Here is a 20,036-nt window from a genome sequence, read left to right on the forward strand (position 1 = left end):
TGATTTTAAGCCTCTCTCAATGATTTCCCCTGCTGCACAGAAGCATGTGTGCCACCACTGCTCTTTGTGAGGGGGTGTTAGGTGTATTGTGTTGTGTGCTTTATACCTAGCACTGAAAGCCAGACTGATCTAAATTGTGTCCGAAGGCTGTCTTCTCTAAGACCTTCTATTCATGCTAGATTTCTATGTGTGTATGTATTGTTGCCTCATGCACAGTTGGAGAATTAAAAGTCGTTTAGAGTTGCCTTAAGGCCTCGATATACTTCAGAAGCAGTTCATTTTCGTTCTGTGTGATGACCTTCACTGCTCTTCAGACTATATTCAGTGTGTTTAAAATCTTATTAAATCTGTCTGGTCTCCGAGAACCTTGTCTTCAGCATTCATGACATTTTTTTGTCATTACAAATGACTCCGAAAGTACAGTTTCCCAGAAACAAGTGAATTTATCTGAAATCAATCTGCAGACTTCAAATTGATGCTTGTCAAGTAATAACGGTAAAAGTCACTCAAGATATACAATAGCTTTCGAATTATGTGTTTGTCACCATTTGGATTTAAATAAATACAGAAGAGTCTAGGATTCAGTCGTTGTTGCAGTGATCAATATATTTCTGGGATGATGTATGTTTTGCAATTCTTTTAAGCCTATGCAGTGCATAGCTTTTCATTTCTTAAACAATGTTAGAAAATGAACCCATGTACATATTCCAGGATGACAATTTCATGATTCATTGGTTCAGTGAGCATGAGGACTCATTTGCATAGGAATTGGTCTTCACAGTGTGCTGAGATTAACCCTACTGAAAGTCTTTGGGATGTGCTGGAGTCATATTGTCAGGACACGATTTTAACTAAAAATAAATGCAGCATCTGATGGATTTTTTTTTTTGTGACATGATAATGTGTACAACTTTTTTTTGGATAGGCATTGTAAAGTTGACTCCAGCATAACCCAAAGACTTTCAATGGGGTTAATATCAGGACTCTGTTGTGGCTAATCTTTCACAAACTGAGCTTGATGAATCTTGGCATTGTCATCTTGGAATATGGATATATCTCTTCCAACATGTTTTTTGAGAAATAAAAAGCTACACATTGCATCAGTTAGGGTTGAAAGAACTGTTGCCAAACAAACAACGACTGAAACATATTAATCATTGCAAGAATGTTTAAAAAATATTTATATTTGCTTATTTAATTCCAGACAGGGAGTTGTTTGGGGGGCCAGGCAGTATACATTGCCTCAGTAAGTTTTTATTTAACCATTGGAGTCACATGGATTACTTCCACAATGCCTTTATCACCTTTGTGGTACTTGAAAGTTTTGATTATCTAGGCTTTCAACAGAGGGACAGAAATCTCTCAGCTTTTATTAATACTGTATGTCTGTGCTCGGAAAATGATGAAAGCCTTCTGGGTTTGAAACAAGGTAAGTAATTAATAACACAATGTTCATTTTTAGCCATTTAATTTAAATTAAACTATAAAACATGCATAAAACATTTAGAGTAGTAAAGAGTAGTAAAAAAAAGGAAGAAACTGTAACCTGGAATATTGCTTAATAACAGTTTTTCCGCATCAGAAGTGAGTGCAGCACCCAGGGACATGATACAATTAAAATGTGCTCAAAAATATATAATGCATATAAAATGTACCCCTATGTCACACTTTATTGTGATATCATGACAAAGAAAAACAAACGAATATGATTTTCTTCTTTTAGCATAGTGGGTTCAAAATTTTATCCAATATATTGAGACTGCTGCATAATGACGCTCTGCAGACAGTGAATGAAGACTGTGAATGACTTCAGAGGTTTGAGAGAATGTGAAGCCCCGACCCTGAGCTCAGCTAACGTGTGTTTTCTCTCTCAGGGGGAGTGCTCCCAGAGGTGCTACAACATCTTTGTGCTGGAAACAGTGTGTGTGGGCTGGTTCTCCCTGGAGTTCCTGCTCCGTTTCATCCAGACGCAGAGCAAGTGTGTGTTCTTGCGCACACCCCTCAACATCATCGACGTGGTGGCCATCCTGCCCTATTACATCACTTTGATAGTGGACTCGCTGTCCGTGAGCGACCGTCCCGCCGGCTCAGGAAACAACTACCTGGAGAAGGTGGGATTAGTGCTGCGAGTTCTTCGAGCACTGCGCATCTTCTACGTGATGCGTTTAGCACGTCACTCGCTGGGGCTGCAGACGCTTGGCTTGACCGTACGCCGCTGCACTCGAGAGTTCGGACTGCTCCTGCTGTTCCTGTGCGTGGCCATGGCACTGTTCTCTCCGCTGGTCTTCCTGGCGGAGAGCGAGATGGGCGCCAAGCAGGAGTTCACCAGCATCCCTGGGAGCTACTGGTGGGCCGTCATTTCGATGACGACGGTTGGATACGGTGACATGGTTCCTCGCAGCATTCCTGGCCAGGTGGTGGCGCTCAGCAGCATCCTGAGTGGAATCCTGCTCATGGCATTCCCAGTCACATCCATATTTCACACTTTTTCCCGGTCCTACCTGGAGCTTAAAGAGGAACAGTGTCGGGCCACACGGCACAAGCCCGATTCACAAGACAGCACCAAGTCCCAAAACAGTGAGGATTCCCAGGACACTGACATTTCCATACATGGAATAACAGAGAGCACCGCAGTCAGTGTGCATCACCGCAGATCTGTGGCTGTGACCGGTCAAGGAGCTCCACAGGTCAGGAGATCACTAAAGTCATAATGCAAACAGCTGACTGTAATACTGAAACCATGTACAAAGACGTGCTACAGGTGAACGGCCATTAATAGTACCTGTATTATCAGGTGACTTAACAATAATAGACAGTGGGAGAGGGACATTCAAATGGACAGGTCGGTCTGCCCAAAAAAAGAGTTTGTTCATCCTAAAATGAATGTTCTGCCATTAACTAACCTTATGTTGTTCCGAATGTGAATGTCTTTCTTCTTCCGTCGAACACAAATGGAAATGTTTTGCAGAATGCTAGTTGTTTCCATATAAAGAAAGTGAATGGAGTCTGGATCTTTAAACTCCAAAAACAGTTATTTGCTTATCTTCCCATCTGTGTTAGCTCCTAAATCTCATTCTTGGTTGAGAATTCAAATGTGTCACACCAGGTTTGATATTGTTGTTGCATGTATCATAACTCATATTGTACTACACTTCTTCAAATGGGATTCGAACCAGCGTTATCTGCCATGGGTGGTGGGGACACTAACAAGGACGCTAAAGGCTGCAGCCTCTACCGCTGCGTGCCTCTCGAGGTTTGGAGAGTGAGATATACCTGCGCAGCTATCTACCACCTGTCCATCGTTACACCCACTGCCTAAACCTCGCTCCCATCGGTCACGGCACCAATGTAACTAGTTCTACTTGCACTGTTCCAAGAAGGATTTGAACCAGTGTGAGCTGACTCAGGGAAGAGAGAGGCGGGAACCAGCAAACTTACCTTTAATAACTAGATAAATATAAACAACAAAACGAAAGTAAGCGCTCTCTTTTTGCAGTGTTGAATATTGTAGCCAATCACAGACATGATTTCTGGTGTGTAATGGCCAATCAGATACATTTCAGTTAGTCAGAGTTCACTCACCGCTCAAAATCCCAGAGTTTTTATTCAGTCCTGGGTTCTGCAAACGCGTGATTCCTCTCATTATTGTGAACAAAGTGTTGGCACAATTTAAATTAGAAATTAGGCGAATTGTGCTGTGTAGAGAGATTCATTGATTATAGTGGAATGTTCTGACATTGCGATAAACTGAAGTGACAGCTTTTCAGTGATTAAGGGAGCGCACTTTATGCGATTTCTTTGCTATATATAGTCCATTCAGAATTTGAATAAAAGTTCTGTTTTTCATGCTGCTAAGAGGACCAAAAGTGGTGCAATGATTGCCATAGTGATAATCATAATAATGGACAGGACAAAATATGATATGTCAAAATAGTTATATTTTGCACCCTCAAATACAGGTGCATCTCAATAAATTAGAATGTCGTAGAAAAGTTCATTTATTTCAGTAATTCAACTCAAATTGTGAAACTTATCTTAAGTCTTCGGTTCTTTTAATTGTGATGAAGTGTGATGAATGGGTTTCTGGAAAGTATGTTCATTCACTGTGCATGGTCTCAATACTTGGTAGGGGCTGCTTTTGCTTTAATTACTGCCTCAGTTCAGCGGGGCATGGAGGTGATCAGTTTGTGGCACTGCTGAGGTGGTCTGGAAGCCCAGGTTTCTTTGACAGTGGCCTTCAGCTCATCTGCATTGTTTGGTCTCTTGTTTCTCATTTTCCTCTTGACAATAGCCCATAGATTCTCTCTGGGGTTCAGGTCTAGTGAGTCTGCTGGCCAGTCAAGCACACCAACACCATGGTCATTTAACCAACTTTTGGTGCTTTTGGCAGTGTGGGCAGGTGCCAAATCCTGCTGGAAAATGAAATCAGCATCTTCCAAAAACTGGTCAGCAGAAGGAAGCATGAAGTGTTCCAAATTTTCTTGGTAAACGGGTGCAGTGACTTTGGTTTTCAAAAAACACAATGGACCGACACAGCAGATGGCATTGCACCCCAAATCTTCACAGACTGTGGACTTCACACTTAACACTGGACTTCAAGCTACTTGGGCTATGAGCTTCTCCACCCCTTCCTCCAGACTCTAGGACCTTGGTTTCAAAGTGAAATACAAAACCTGCTCTCATCTGAAAAGAGGACTTTGGACCAATGGGCAACAGTCCAGTTCTTCTTCTCCTTAGCCCAGGTAAGATGCCTCTGATGTTGTCTGTGGTTCAGCAAATTCCTCGACACGTCTGTGTGTGGTGGCTCTTGATGCCTTGACCCCAGCCTCAGTTCATTCCTTGTGAAGTTCACTCAAACTTGAATCAATTTGGCTTGAAATGTCAAGGCTGATAAGGCTGCAGTTCTCTCGGTTGGTTGTGCACACTTTTTCCTTCAACTCAACTTTCTGTTAACATGCTTAGATGCAGCACTCTGTGAACAGCCAGCTTCTATGGAAATGAATGTTTGTGGCCTACCCTTCTTGTGAAGTGTGTCAATGATTTCCTTCTGGACAACTGTCAGATCAGCCATCTTCCCCATGATTGTGTAGCATAGTGAACTAAACTGAGAGACCATTTTGAAGACAGGAAACCTTTGCAGGTGTTTTGAGTTGATTAGCTGATTGACATGTCACCATATTCTAATTTGTTGAGATGGTGAATTGGTGGGTTTTTGTTAAATGTGAGCCAAAATCATCACAATTAAGAGAACCAAAGGCTTAAACTACTTCAGTCTGTGTGCAGTGAATTTATTTAATACACAAGTTTCACAATTTGAGTTGAGTTACTGAAATAAATGAACTTTTCCACACCATTCTAATGTATTGAGATGATCCTGTATAGCACCCTCACAAATTTTAGAAGCATCGACAGTGATTTGATTCGTCATGTCATTCAAAAATTGAGTCACTCTTAAAAAAAGTTTAAAAACCACTGTATTAATGCATCTCTTGAGCCCAGGGGAGCGAGGTTCACCTCTGAATTTCACCCCCATCTGGGTCACGGCACCAATGTTCCTACTTACATCATGCTGAGAGGGATTTAAATGAGCATCCACTGGCACTGGAGGAGGGCATGCTAACAGGGAAACTAAAACCTGCAGTCCTTAATGCACCTCTTGGGAGTGAGGTTTACCTGCACATCTCTAACATACTGGCTTCAGTTGCACATTTAATCCCATCCGGGTAACGGCACCAATAAAACTGGTCCATCAACTGTCATAGGTGGTGGTTGCACTAACAAGGACACTAAAAACTAGCCTCTTGAAGCCAGGAAAGTGATGTTTACCTTCATAACTCTTACTAGCTGGCCTATTTTACATATTCAGCAGTTGTAAAGAGATTTGTAGCTCATCTGCTTCCGTCCCCATTCAATTCTATTTTATGGAAATGAGCAGTATGAACATTCGGTTAAATATTTCCTTTTGTGTTCCACTGAAGAAAGACAATCATATGGGTTTGGAGTGGTATGAGGGTGACTGATGACTGAATTTTCATTAAGCTGGAGTTTGATCGATGAATGCTCCTACCTGTGAAAACACCATGACTGTGAAGACTGCCATTTTATTTTGCATCCACCTTTAAGGTAAAAATACCTTTCTCTGGTGTCAGAGGATACATTATTACACTGTTCAAAGCATTTTTAAATTTATGCTCCTATATAACTGATTTGCAATATCTAAGTTTATGAAAACACATTTACACACATTTCTGTTATAGCTCTGCTTTTTGGCGCCATAGTCTCAGGATCTGCCGGTTGTAATAAACAGTAAAATACCCTTTAACGTAATAAAGGTTTCTTATTTTCAAATCTTGCTGGTTTGTGATATATATATTAAGATTCAAAGAAAAGAGATTCATAACAAAGGAAAGTGGTCCTCAACAGTTCTTGATTTTTCCCTCTTTTCATAATAGAAGAGATAGAATTACTCAACACAAAGTAAAAAATAATTTCACTACTATAAACAGTATTAAAAGTACCTTGGTATCACCATACTGCATGTCTTTAGACATCGTATAAGGGTATTCTACATGTAAATACCATGGTATACCAATATATTCATCATTCAATAGCATGGTATTACTATCTAACAACCTGCAGTAGGTTGAATACATTGTGTCCAGTATTGTGTCCTGTACATCTATTCCTATAAGTGATTAAATATGTGTGCCAGAGGGTCAGATTGTTGTGATAGCTATATTCTTATTGATTCCATTGAGTCCTGTGCACATAAAGGCATTAAGAGACCATGTGTGCTGCCAGTACGAACTATTATGCTATTATGACCACAGCTGTAATGAATGCACTCTCAGGCTGCTATTTTAATACAACTGGGTCAATGCCTGTACAATTAAACCTTGAAAAACAGGCTGAAATGCCCACAACCTGAGACTTCAAGCATGACTACAGTAATGCACGGAAAAATTCCAACCATCTTTTAAATTAAATATAGGACAGCATACATATTTTAAAAAAAAATGTTTATTAACAAAACTTGCTATAAAAGCTAGCATTGTCTATATGTAACAAAAAGTATCCAACTTAACGTAAACAGAAGATTTGGCTAAACAGAGTAAACAAAGACAGCACTCAGTAACTGCGAGTATCAGTAATGCATGGAGTGCAGGGAGACAGTAAACCTATATTTCATCATGGGAACCAGAGTACATCAGTTGGCAAGAACATTAAACAGAAGACCGTTTAAATAAAGACAACAGAAGTAAAAACAAACCATAAAGCAAAATACAGCATAGAGAGAAACAATATATATTTAAATGAAGCTCAATTCAAATACATGATATCTCTAGCAGGTAAAAAAAAAACATTAACAGCGATAGTAATAAAAAATGGTTGTCCTTTAAAAGATAACCCTCTTGTCTTTCTATTCTAAAAGGGTTGAGATTTATCTGAGGTTTTCTAGGATCAGTCCTTTTATCAGCTCTTTATAGGATCTAGATACAAAGAAAGTCACAACTTGTCGTATCAAATATCTCATCAAAAGCCATAAATTGTGTCAGACTGTTCCTCATTAAACACAGTGTGAAGCAGCACCTCACTCACTAACATTTACTGGCATGTAACATCCCAGACTAGAAGTACTGGACCAGAATTAATCAGCAAATATTCATTTTCTAAAAAAGTATTTGTCATATTTTCCTGAAAAAAAAGGTTAAATGGTGTAATAAAGATGATTAAACGTAAAAGCAAATTTAAAAATATGTAGGTGAGAAGATACATTCTCCATTATTTGGAAAAAAAGATAAAAAAAGCATAAAACTTTAAGCATAGGCCAAAACAAGATAACGTGCATATATATACATATATAAATTCTTTGCTGTATGTAAATGTATGTAAAAAAAGTTTTCTTGCTAAAGTAATTGTCTTGTCAAATAAAAATAAAAATAAATTAAACCATACATCAATCTTTAATCATAAGCCAAAACATGATAATGTGTTAAAACTAATAATACTACTACTAATAATTATTAGATACATAAAAAACTTTTTTTTTTTTTTTTTTTTACTGGAAAATGACAAATACTGTTGAAGAAAGTGATTTTTTTTCAGTGTATTGCCATATTCAGGACTGATGGCTCACTGGACGTTTGTATCACTTGGCCTTGAAGCCACACGTCTTTAAATTAAAGCCAAATATGATGTAAATACTGTACTTTAAGTCAAACTTTGAGATCAAAGTCACTATATGAATTCAAGGACTTCGTATTTTGTCATAATAACTGAAACGAAATGTAAATAAACTTGGACAGGTACACATATCTCCAAAAATAACATTTGGGGAAGACTCCTAAATACCAAAAGAAGAGAGGGTGAATTTTTATTTTTTTTGGTTCAAATGCTCTTCATTTGGCCTTCCCTGCGTGAAACACTCCAGCAGGCTACTGAGGTAAAACCAGTCTTCTCCAGATGAAACAACATTAACTGTATTAATCTCTTATAACAAAAGCTTTTACATTCATCCATCTGAAGTCAGACACTTTTCAGGTCATTCTGAAAGTCTGTAAGGCAAATGTTTTCATAACCATATTGATTACCTTGGGCTAGCTTGTATATGAATGCACATGTGTAAATATAACTGCATATCTTTATAATATTGCATGTAAAAGTTGGTTCAATGTATATTTATACAGTGGCCCCAAAAAAATCAGAACACTTCAAGGAATAGTTCAACCAAAAATGAAAATCTACTCACCCCCAGAACATCCAAGATGTAGTTGAGTTTGTTTCTTCATCAGATTTGTATAAATGTAGCATTACATCACTTGCTCACCAGTGGATCCTCTGCAGTGAATGGGTGCCGTCAGAATGAGAGTCCAAACAGCTGATAAAAACATCAGAGTAATCCACACCACTCCAGTCCATCTGATATATTTAACATCAAACCAAATAAAATACAAATCTTCTATCCATAATATTGCATTTCAGTGAAAAAGTAATTTAGTCTGAATCAGGAGAGAAATATGCACAGATCAAACGGTGTTTACGAGCAAAAACAGTTAAAACAAATGTGGGAGGATTTTGATGTGACAGGACAATAATATGGATTATGCACTTGTATTCCAACCGGTTTAAAGTTATAAAGTCTTAATGATTACAAAAACACAGCTTTTCACTTCACAAGACATTAACTGATGGACTGGAGTGATGTGGATTATTGTGTTGTTTGGATTCTCGTTCTGACGGCACCCATTCACTGGTGAGCAAGTGATGCAATGCTACAATTCTCCAAATCTGATGAAGAAACAAACTCATCTACATCCTGGATGGTTTAAACTTTAAAGGGTTACATGAAACATAAAAAAAATGTTGCATTCATTTGAAGAAAAGATAAAAGAAGCACTAAAAAAGTCAATTTTGAGAAAAGATCTAGCATCATAGTTTGATGCTGTGTGTCAATCGCAATGGCATTCATACATATTTAAGTACAATGTACATACATTTTGGGGCCGCTGTGATGATGATCCTGTGTGTATTCAGATGTATGCATCGTAATATAGATTTGAGCACACTGTGTGAAGCGAGGGTGTTTCATAGGGCCTTGGCGCTGGTGGTGTGTGTGGTGTGTGAGATGGGCTTCTGTGGGTAGCGGCTGTAGTAGTAGACTTGGAAGAGAATGGCAAAGTCCACGCACACCTGAAGGAGGCCGCAGATCCAGAACTGCACGGGAGCCTGAGTCAACAGGAAGTAACCGGTCTTGAAAGTGTCTCCACTGGTCCACATCAACACCATCTTAATACTGGAGGGACAGGAAGTGAGAGAGAGAGAGAGAGAGAGAGAGAGTCAGAGAGTGTTATTAAAGTCTGGAGATGTGAGAAAGAGAGAACTGTATTAGAACATGCACTTGTAGTGTAATTCAAATTTTACATGAGTATTTAAAAAAAAGAGATAATATGAATTAAATTTAAGGCCACTTGAATACATTTAAAGAGTTTCAAGTTGATGTTGTAAAAATGTCAACTTTATATAAATTTTAATTCTAGTGTGTTTTTCAATACGATTATATTTAAAGTTAGAAAATATTTTAAATGTACTATGTTTTTACATAATAATGAAACTAAAGTATATATTAGATTATCATAAATGCTTGCTAGTACACAGATTTCAGTAGTACACTTTAACCATGTTTCAAAGGTGATATAATTATTAAATTATATATAAAGATGTGGATCTAAAAGTTCAACTGCATTTAATCTACAATTAAAATATAAAATGTTTGCATTTTATTGCAATTAAAAATTCAAAGAAATGTCCAAAAGCAAAATATAAATTTTTTTAAAGCATTTTATTTCTGTAATAAGTAGTCTTTAAAAGTAAGCTAAAGTGTGGTATTTCATAAGGGAATATTCCCCTCTAATGAGCTGTTAACCTCCAAAACCAGATTACTGCGTTTGTGGGTTGAGATCCAGATCAGTCTGATTCAGTTTTGTGAGAAGAGTCATTAAAATAGTGAATCGCTAAAAAGATCTGATTTGAAAGCCTGGTCTGTACATTACTACTTTTCACATGAATACAAAACTAATTCAATTTCCTCAATTGAATCTATGATATGGCATCAGAAGACTTGGTATTTCTCATGCATATTTTCATGATGCAATGTCATTTTGGAGCTTGACAGTGCCACGCACTTTAATCAAAGCAAAATGAGTGACTAGGACATTCTTCAAAGCTTCACTTTTTGTTTTCCACTGGAGAAAGAAAGGTTTGGAATTACAGGAGCGCGAGTAAATACAGTTCAGCACTGGGTGAATGATAGCTTCAAGATCTCTCCTCAAGTGCAGAAACCTTTGTGTAAATACTGAGAACGGCTCACATTTTTAGGAAGAAGAATAAACAAACTTCCTTTGCTTGGTCATATTCGGTGCATCAGCAACTTTTACGCAGAACTTTTCAATTTCAGACGCAGAATGGGATTTCAGTGTGTACCACACACACACACACACACACACACACACACACTATTTGATTGAGGCACAACTAATTCCACCTGCATAAAGCTGTTCCAGCATTGCTGTTTCGTAATAGACATATAAATTATTCAAGCTGTGCTTACTTTTAGATTTCCCAGAATACAGTGTTCCTCGCCACACCAATTATTCATTTTAGATTTGGCTTTCTATCTTTTACTTTTTTTATTGGCATACTACAGGACTTTTTGCTGTGAATTAAAGGTCAACAAGCAGCCTGAATGTATGGTGGTGTGTGTAGACATTAATATGAGTAAATGCAATTTGAGCAAGTAGTTTTTGTTACTGTAACAAGATTCCTGTTAACCTGTTAATCAGAAGGAAGCTTTCAGAACTGAGTTCAGGGAAGCTGGGAGTCACGATTTGAGACAGGCTTTGGGATGGTTTTGAGTATAGGGACAGAGGTTAGGACTAGATTTGTTTTCTTCAGTCAAAAACAGATGTTGAGACAAGAAGTCACCCTACCTGGTAATTACATAGTGTACATACATTTATGGAAAATTTATTATTTTATTTAGCAAGGTCCCTTTAAACTGATCAAACCGTAAAGACATGTATAACAAAGGTTAATAAGTATATCACCAAAACAAAGATATATTTGACATTCGGCAGTTTTTTGTTCAGCCAAAAAGTGCTGGAACAGTGATAGTGATGGGACTTTTATTTTGACAGCACTTGAATGCAGACATGAGCATCCCTTTTAAACCTTTGAATTCAAACAGTGCTGCACTAAATGCAGTCAGCCGCCTTTATATTCGTGTCATATGTCACTGTGTAATACAATATATGTAAAATTAGTGTTACCTGGTCTTTATTTACGAAAATATGATACTTTCTGTATAATATATATAAATTACATTACATTTTATTAAAATTTATTTTTAATTTGTGAAAAACAATTACTAATAGGATTACAGAATCAAAATGTGTCGAAAGTAAACATCCGTTTATTTAACACAACAGTTCATTGCAGCAACTGTTATGCATGTTATTTAAATTTAATGGTAGAGGTGCTCCGATCACGATCGGCCGATCGTTATGCGTATCTCCTCAGTAAAGCCAGTTTTCTAATCAGCGGTTAATTCCATCAGGTGCGTGATTTCACATAGAGCAGCTGTTACTACACAGAGCCGTTGTTAATAGAGAAGATGCGCAAATCACGTTAATTTTCAGCGTTTATTGGCCCATCTTCTCAGTTAACAACGGCTCTGTGTAGTAACAGCTGCTCTATGTGAAATCACGCACCTGATGGAATTAACCGTTGATTAGAAAACCGGCTTTACTGATGAGATGTGCATTAACGATCGGCCGATCGTGATCGGAGCACCCCTATTTAATGGTATATCACATCACATTATATTGGCTATTGGTCACCCTGCTCTCTAAGTTATTGTTATTGACCATCCAAAAAACAAACAAACAAAGAGGTAACAGTTGCTGAAAATTCAGCTTTGCATTAAAGGAATAAATACAAATTAAATTATGAATATAAAATATATGGAAATATGGAAAACACTTCCCATAACACCCGATGTACTTGCTACATCATTAGAAGAATGGCATCTACGCTAATATTTGTCTGTTTCTCTCTTGTTCCGAGGTCATCGTGGCCACCAGATCCAGTCTGTATCCAGATCAGAGGGTCACTGCAGTCGCCCGGATCCAGTACGTATCCAGACCAGATGGTGGATCAGCACCTAGAAAGGACCTCTACTGCCCTGAAAGACAGCGGAGACCAGGACAACTAGAGCCCCAGATACAGATCCCCTGTAAAAACCTGGTCTCAGACGACCACCAGGACAAGACCACAGGAAACAGATGATTCTTCTGCACAATATGACTTTGCTGCAGCCTGGAATTGACCTGCTGGTTTCGTTTGGTCAGAGAACTGGCCCCCAATGGATGGTGTGTTCAAATCATGTCAGATAAATCGTATTTACGAGTTAAACGTACATGAACGCCACCACAAAGTCGTACTTACGAGTGGGAAACTGAATTTTCTTTAAGCTCTGAGTTTCCGAGGTGTGTCAATTAGAAAACATGACAGAATCGATGGATGCAACGTCTGTTGTTGACGGTAATTCTTTAGTTGAAGTTGACAAACATGATTGCAATATAAAAATTAATACGTTTTTATGTGATACAGATTAAAATGCACCTTAACAAACATAGATACAGATTAAAACACACCTGATGCAAATTCTTTGCTTTTCCATTTTCTACAAGGAGAGTTAACAAACCCTGTTGTATTTTCTTGTAATTTATTAAAAGAAGGTACACCACCATCTTGTGCCGACTAAACTGACTTGAACCCGACGTCTTAATTACTGGTAAGTAACTCGTAAGTATGAACTTCCCAGGAGGACTTGAACGCAGCATGAGCCTGGTTTCTCCCAATGTTTTTTTCTCCAATCTGTCACCGATGGAGTTTTGTTTCCTTGCTCCTGTCGCCTCTGGCTTGCTTAGTTGGGATCACTTCATTAGCAGTGATTTCGTCGACTTGATTGCACAAATACTATTTAAACTGAACTGAGCTGAATGATGACATCATTGAATTCAATGATTAACTGCCTCTTTGCATTACTGACACAATATTTTCCTACTTAATGCTGTTCAGTTGCTTTGACACAATCTGTATTGTTAAAAGCACTATATAAGTAAAGGTGACTTGACTAAACTTGAATGATAGGGTATATGCACACGGAAACTTAGTAGAGTTTAAAAATCGAATGCAATGACGATTACTGTGGTGTTTCTTGTCAAGTAGAGGTCGACTGATATATCGGTCGGCTGATATTTGTCTTTTTTTATATATATATCGGCATCGGCCGATATCCGTGTTTAGTAGCGCCGATTTAAAGTCAGGCACGTTTATTTTATTTTCATGTTTATTTAAGTTTACACTTATGTTCCAACAAACTTGAAAAATTCTGCTTGATAAATGCTCTAAAACTGTTATGTAAATGATTGACTATACGCACACACACACACACACACACACACAAACACAAACACATACATATATATATAGATTACCTGTTTTATATATTTAATGCTTGGTCAGTTTATTGATATGTTTGGTTAACTTTGAATATTTTTTTTATTTTAATACCGTGCAGTGCACAAAATGAAGATTCGAGAGATGGTTCAAGTCAGTGCTCAATAAATAAGTTTAGAAATGTTGTGCATCCAGTTATTATTAGTGTGACATTTTAGCATGCAAATGAAGGGGAAAACTTCAAGATATCGGCCCTAAAAATCGCCTAACCCTGACCTCTAAACATCGGCTATAGAAAAAGCCATATCGGTCGATCTCTACTTTCAAGCAACAGTCTCAAAAGGATGTGTAGACTAAACCGCTGGGTGTGAACAACAAACAAAAACTGGAGAAAAGAAATCGGAGTATAAAAAAAACTGAACATATCTTTTCTTGCCCAAAAGAAATGGATTCAGGCAGGTAAACACGGTTTTCTCTTCTTTGTTTGGCTCTGTGTTAGACTCAAAGCAGAGCTGAGATCAACAGCGTCTGATAAAAGGCCATTCTGAGAGCTTAAAGAGATGAAAGAGTGCTCTCAGTGCCGCCGGGCCACAGCGATCGTCCCCGTGATACAGTAATAATCCACTGCACACTCCACACAGTGTGAGCGATGATGTGCACAGGCTCAGGATCAGTTACATCATTAAAGGTGAAATATGTAGGTTTACCACACTAGCGACACCAAACCACTGGAAAAAATAAAGATTGTTCCCAACATATTTCCTAAACACCTCTAATGCTCAGGAGCCGCTGGAGATCTGGTTTTGCACCATAGTTGCACTACTGACAAAAGCATGCCCCCTTTCCATCAAAGAATGCAAGTATTGAAAGAAAACAGTTAAAATCAATTAAAAATGAACATTTTATTGCAATGAAATGCAGTGCTAGTTTCATGTCTCTTCTCTGTTCTTTTCAAATAATTTAAAATCAAATTAACATTTCATACCCAGGTGTTTATAAATTTGGTAAGTAGCGGTGTAATAAGTGTGATAATTTAATATGCACGTTAGTGTACAAGGTGATAAAAGACTCATCACACCGTAATTTTTAAGCGTGATAGTCAGAGAATATGAATAAAAAGAGAAGGTGAAACTAAAAAGATTTATTTTCTAATATAAGATTTATTTAATGTTTCTCTAATGTCTGTATAACTTTAATGTTTGTATAATAACCATAAGATTAACTAAAAATTTGGTTAACTGTACAGAAACAAAGTTTTGGATGTGGGCAATGCTGGTGCATGCCATCAAACAATTGTGCTAAAATGAAATTATAAAATTATAATATAAACGCAGTAATCAATTTTACCAGCTGCCATGGAAACTGTCAGGAATCGAGGAGGCTGAGGGTTGCCATGGTTTTCACGATAAGAGAATAAACAAATCCTAACATCCTAGCAGCCAGACTCCTGCAACTTTATCAGAGCATCACAACAAATACTGTAAGTGCAGCAGCACTGTAACATTATGTTGGTTGGCACAACAAACAACGCCTGGTTGACAAACCCTATAGAGAAACATGAGGCCGGTAAAGCCACACTAACACCCACACATTACCATCCAAGAGACAATCGAGTTAAATGACTTTGGCATTTTGTGTGAATGACACAAAGAACAGGATATGTCTTCATGTATGGTATATACAGTATAAGAGCCGGTTCTAGACACATGGAAGCCCTCCACCCCCAGTAAAAAGAACATGAAAAAAATATGATTCCTAACCTTTTTATTTATACAACATTTCATTTTAAATTTTGCTTATTTGAACACATAAGCCTACTATTTTAATGTTTTTGAATGAAGTCTATTATGCTTAAGGCTGCATTTATTTTTCTATTTCACTATACTTTAAAATATAAACTATTTCTGTGATCAAAGCAACATTTTTCAGATTAATTTTCATTTGATGATTATTCATTTGATAAAAAAATAGTTTTTTTTATAACAATGTCTTTTTTCCAAATAAGTTTAACACATCCTCGAAGTGAAAGTCGTGACAATTGCCAAGGATGGTAGCCCATACTCTGAATTGGTGCTCTGCATTTAACCCATCCAAGTGCACACACACAGCAGTGAGAAGTGAACACACACCTGGAGCAGCGGGCAGCTATATATCCAGCGCCCGGGGAGCAACTGGGGGTTCAGTGCCTTGCTCAAGGGCACTTCAGCTATGGGTATTGAGGGTGGAAGAGAGCGCTGTTCATTCACACTCTCCCACCTACAACTCCTGCCAGCACAGAGACTCAAACCGGCGACCTTCAGGTAACTAGTCCAAGTCTCTAACCATTAAGCCACAGCTGCCCCCTTGCTGAATATTACTGTTCCCTTTCAAGGGAGCTTTGAACTGCATCCTCTAGGGGTCGCTATGGGGAATGCCTCGTTGTAACCAGTGTCTGAAGCATACATTGAAAAACATCAACAACACGTTGGCCAACGACAGCCCATGACGTCACAACCGTTGCGAATATAGTTTAAATAGGAGAACACGCCATCCTCTTCTTCATCTTCATTGACTTTTGTTTGAAGCATACAGCATTTAGAAGTGCATGTTTCTCGGCAGAGGCTTTTCTCTGATATCTGCAGTTCACACAGCTTGCATGCTGTGGTTGTGTGTGTGTGTGTGTACTGAAGAGCAAGCGCGTTCAGCTCTCGAGGGAGTGCTCATTGTGATGCATTCGCGGGACTACTGAGGGGGATGTGAGTATTTCACCATTTACCCGAGTTTAGGAAATTAAATCTGTAATTTCCTTTTGTTAATATTAGAGCTGTAGTCAAGTCCGGCTTTGTCGAGTCCAAGTCAAGTCCAAGTCCAGGACTAGTCGAGACCGAGTCAAGACCGAGTCCAAAGAGGTTCGAGTCCAAGTCAAGTCCAAGTCCAAAAGTTTCGAGTCCAAGTCCAAGACCTAGTCTAAATGAAAGAAAAAAGGGTCCTCTTCAAGACCACATACTTAACTACTGATAATGTTTGTGATGCGAGAGAAAGCATATCTCCTATTTTAAGAAAATAATTGTACATTATTATTTGTAATGATCAAAAAGCATGTGCAAAGTAACAACTCTGTAGGACAGGGGTCTCCAAACTACATCCTGGATGGCCAATGTCCTGAAAAGTTTAGCTCCAACTGGCCTTAAAACACCTGGAAGATTAGTGTGTCTAGTGAGAGCTTGATTAGCTGGTTCAAGTGTGTATAATTAGGGTTAAAGCTAACAGGGGCGTTAAACAAGATCCTGGGCCCTATGCATAGGCAGTCCTGATGGGCCCCCATGCCCCCCACCCATGAAAATATCCAGGTAAAATAAAATATATTTCAGATTTATACTTTTCAAGGGCCCTCTCTTCCTTTGGGGCCTTGCTAATGAGTACTGGTTTTATCCGCAGTCCGACCCTGGGAGCTAAACTTGGATAAACAAACAAAGTTTGGAACTGTAAGGTCAAATAATTTGTATGTACTTTATTTTTTGTTGACATTATATCTGTGGTCAAAAATGTATATGACTATGCCTAATTGGCACAGTGCACAGACACACGCAAAGCTCGGGATATATGACAAATGTGCGCAGCAAAGCTAGAATGGATACGTTTGGCTCTACTGGACATGCGCACATAAATACAGCGAAATTTTTGTCATACTGTGCTTGTGCTTGCATAGACTAGTCGAGCTCTGTCGGAAACAATCGACTACTCCAGCATGCATTAACCATAATGCATACAGTGTTTGCAAGTACGACGTGAATTTTAGAATTACAATATTGCGTGTAGCTGTTACTATACGACCTTATCTATGTTGCATGTAAAAATAAAATATGTAATGTAATAATTAGGGTTGTCGGAATGGCACGGATAATGGCTTAAAAAACGAATAACGCTCAAGGAATAATTCTGCCTGAATACTCGGCTAAAGCTGACAGAGTCTGGTGTTTGCTAGATAACAGGTGAGCCAGGGCATCAGCGCCAGAAGTGAATGAATGTAAACTTTATGAGAGAAAAGAGAGCAAATCAAACACCGCATTGTTGTCGCCTCTCTGTGCATCTCTCAGAAATCAGAGCGTTGCAAGAGTAATTTTACCTATAATAATACATCATAGCTACACGTTATATTATTTGTATATATTTAAAAGGCAAATATTGAAAGCTTAGGCTACCATGATACGAATGAATGGAATAAGCACAGCGCGCTCACCAATCAAACAGCCGCGCTGCGCGTCTCAGTCTCTCAAAAACCAAATCAGTTCTCTCTCAAGAGTAGGCTAATAATCAGCTTAGATACGGATACATTGTCTACTTGTCCTACATGTTTGCATATTTACCTTTTGCTGGTTTGCGCGGAACACACACATCTGTTTAGTGAAGTTCATTAACATTAAGACTCGCTCAAAGTGTTCTGCGTAATGAGAATGTGTGCATTGAATGGATTCAGTCGTGTTCAAATGATCACTTAACGTTTGTCATGACATATCTCTGCTTGCATGATAAATATTATTTTAGAAATTAATAATTATTTCAGTTTAACACGACATACTTGTTCAGTGATAAATACAAAAAAATATATAAAAAGTCATAACAGTCTTATCAAGTAACTGTACGATGTTGTATCCGAATGCAGATAGGAAAAATTTTGTGATTGTTACAGATACAAATACTGGCTGTTACATGAAAATGTAAATATGTAATGTCATATATAACGTTTTTAAAATTTACATATGTAATTGTTGCATAAGGCTGTACATTAATACGCGTTTATTGATTTAAAAAAAAGGCTATCTAGGTGTAGACGTAAATAAAACACAATCTAACAGGTAGAAAATTAAATTAGAAACATCTAAACTTTTCAGGTCGCAGTAAGTGCACCGCTGGTCATGCACATCCTTTCCCGGAACAATACTGAAAGCTAAGATGGAGAAATAGATGATCATAGCTGTACAATGATAGCCATTTTGTAAATGAATATATTAGCAGAGCTACAGCAAGTGATTTTAAGTGCTGGAATTCCATTTATTCTTTGCTGAAACTTCTGCGTCATCATGGAGAGCGGGTCATGGTTGCCCAGCAACAGCAGACGCCACTGGAGCGCAAGCGCAGGCTACAGAGTGCTTTGGAAATAAGGAGAGCGGCGCGCCTAGCGTTTTCCACACGTTTTCAGACGCGACATCATGCAAATGTGGTTTTGTTTTGAAGGAGAAATTTTTTCTTTTATTTTTTTGCTGGACTTGATCGAGACCAACTAGAAGACTTGGCGAGTCCAATGGCCAAGTCCGAGACAAGTCCGAGTGCAAATTCAACGAGTCCGAGACAAGTCCGAGACGACAGAAAAATGTTTCGAGTCCAAGACCGGACTCGAGTACTACAGCCCTAGTTAATATAGAAATAAATTAAAATAATAAATAAAATCCATTCTCATCCCGCAGCCACAGATTCCAGCAAACTAGTTATGCTAACATAGAAAGGAAATGCGTGAGAATGGTTATGAGAAGATGCCATCTGTTGAAGAGAAGCTGCTATCTCTCCATGGGAGAGGCATCTTCTCTTAAGACTTCCTCCTTGCCATGTAAGCCTTTTAGGATACATCACGCTTTAATGGCAGGGTATACGCAGCAGCAGCAGCATGTCAGGCTGTCGCTTTATTGCACACAATGGTGGTGCTTCAGGCATATCAGGCTGTTCTGCTGAAAGACCTGGTTAAAGGTGAGGGCCTTTCTCCCGATGAGGTAGCTGAGTTGCGCCACACCACAGATCTGGCTGTCCGTGCTACTATTCAGGTCACCTTGGCTATGCCAGGTACATGGCAGCTATGGTGGTAATGAAGAGTCATCTGTGGTTGAACCTGGTTTAGGGGTAATCTGTCTTGTCGAGCGCTCAAGTTCTCTCCCCTTCTGAGGAGTTGGATTTCTCACTCCGTGGGCTGTTCTCATGGTAGTATTAGCAGTGCTTCAGAGCGTGCTATTCCCTTGTTGAATTCGGAGTTCTCCTCTCACGTGAGG

General features: G+C 38.5%; 2 protein-coding genes across 3 annotated transcripts in view; one reads left to right on the plus strand and one right to left on the minus strand.

Annotated features, from left to right (window-relative positions):
- Positions 1 to 6,348, plus strand: part of LOC127935024 (potassium voltage-gated channel subfamily G member 2-like) — a 29,848-nt gene extending 23,500 nt beyond the window's left edge. Inside the window, exon 3 of the mRNA XM_052532608.1 lies at positions 1,875 to 6,348. Coding sequence (XP_052388568.1) covers positions 1,875 to 2,711 — 837 coding nt within the window. The 3' untranslated portion in view covers positions 2,712 to 6,348. The remainder of the gene's footprint in view (positions 1 to 1,874) is intronic.
- A 483-nt stretch (positions 6,349 to 6,831) lies between these two features.
- Positions 6,832 to 20,036, minus strand: part of LOC127935525 (solute carrier family 66 member 2) — a 35,726-nt gene continuing 22,521 nt past the window's right edge. For both annotated transcript variants that reach the window (XM_052533467.1, XM_052533466.1), the window contains one exon: positions 6,832 to 9,793. In XM_052533467.1, coding sequence (XP_052389427.1) covers positions 9,586 to 9,793 — 208 coding nt within the window. In that variant the 3' untranslated portion in view covers positions 6,832 to 9,585. The remainder of the gene's footprint in view (positions 9,794 to 20,036) is intronic.

The sequence above is a fragment of the Carassius gibelio genome, chromosome A19, assembly GCF_023724105.1.
Source record: "Carassius gibelio isolate Cgi1373 ecotype wild population from Czech Republic chromosome A19, carGib1.2-hapl.c, whole genome shotgun sequence".
Lineage (NCBI taxonomy): Eukaryota > Metazoa > Chordata > Actinopteri > Cypriniformes > Cyprinidae > Carassius > Carassius gibelio.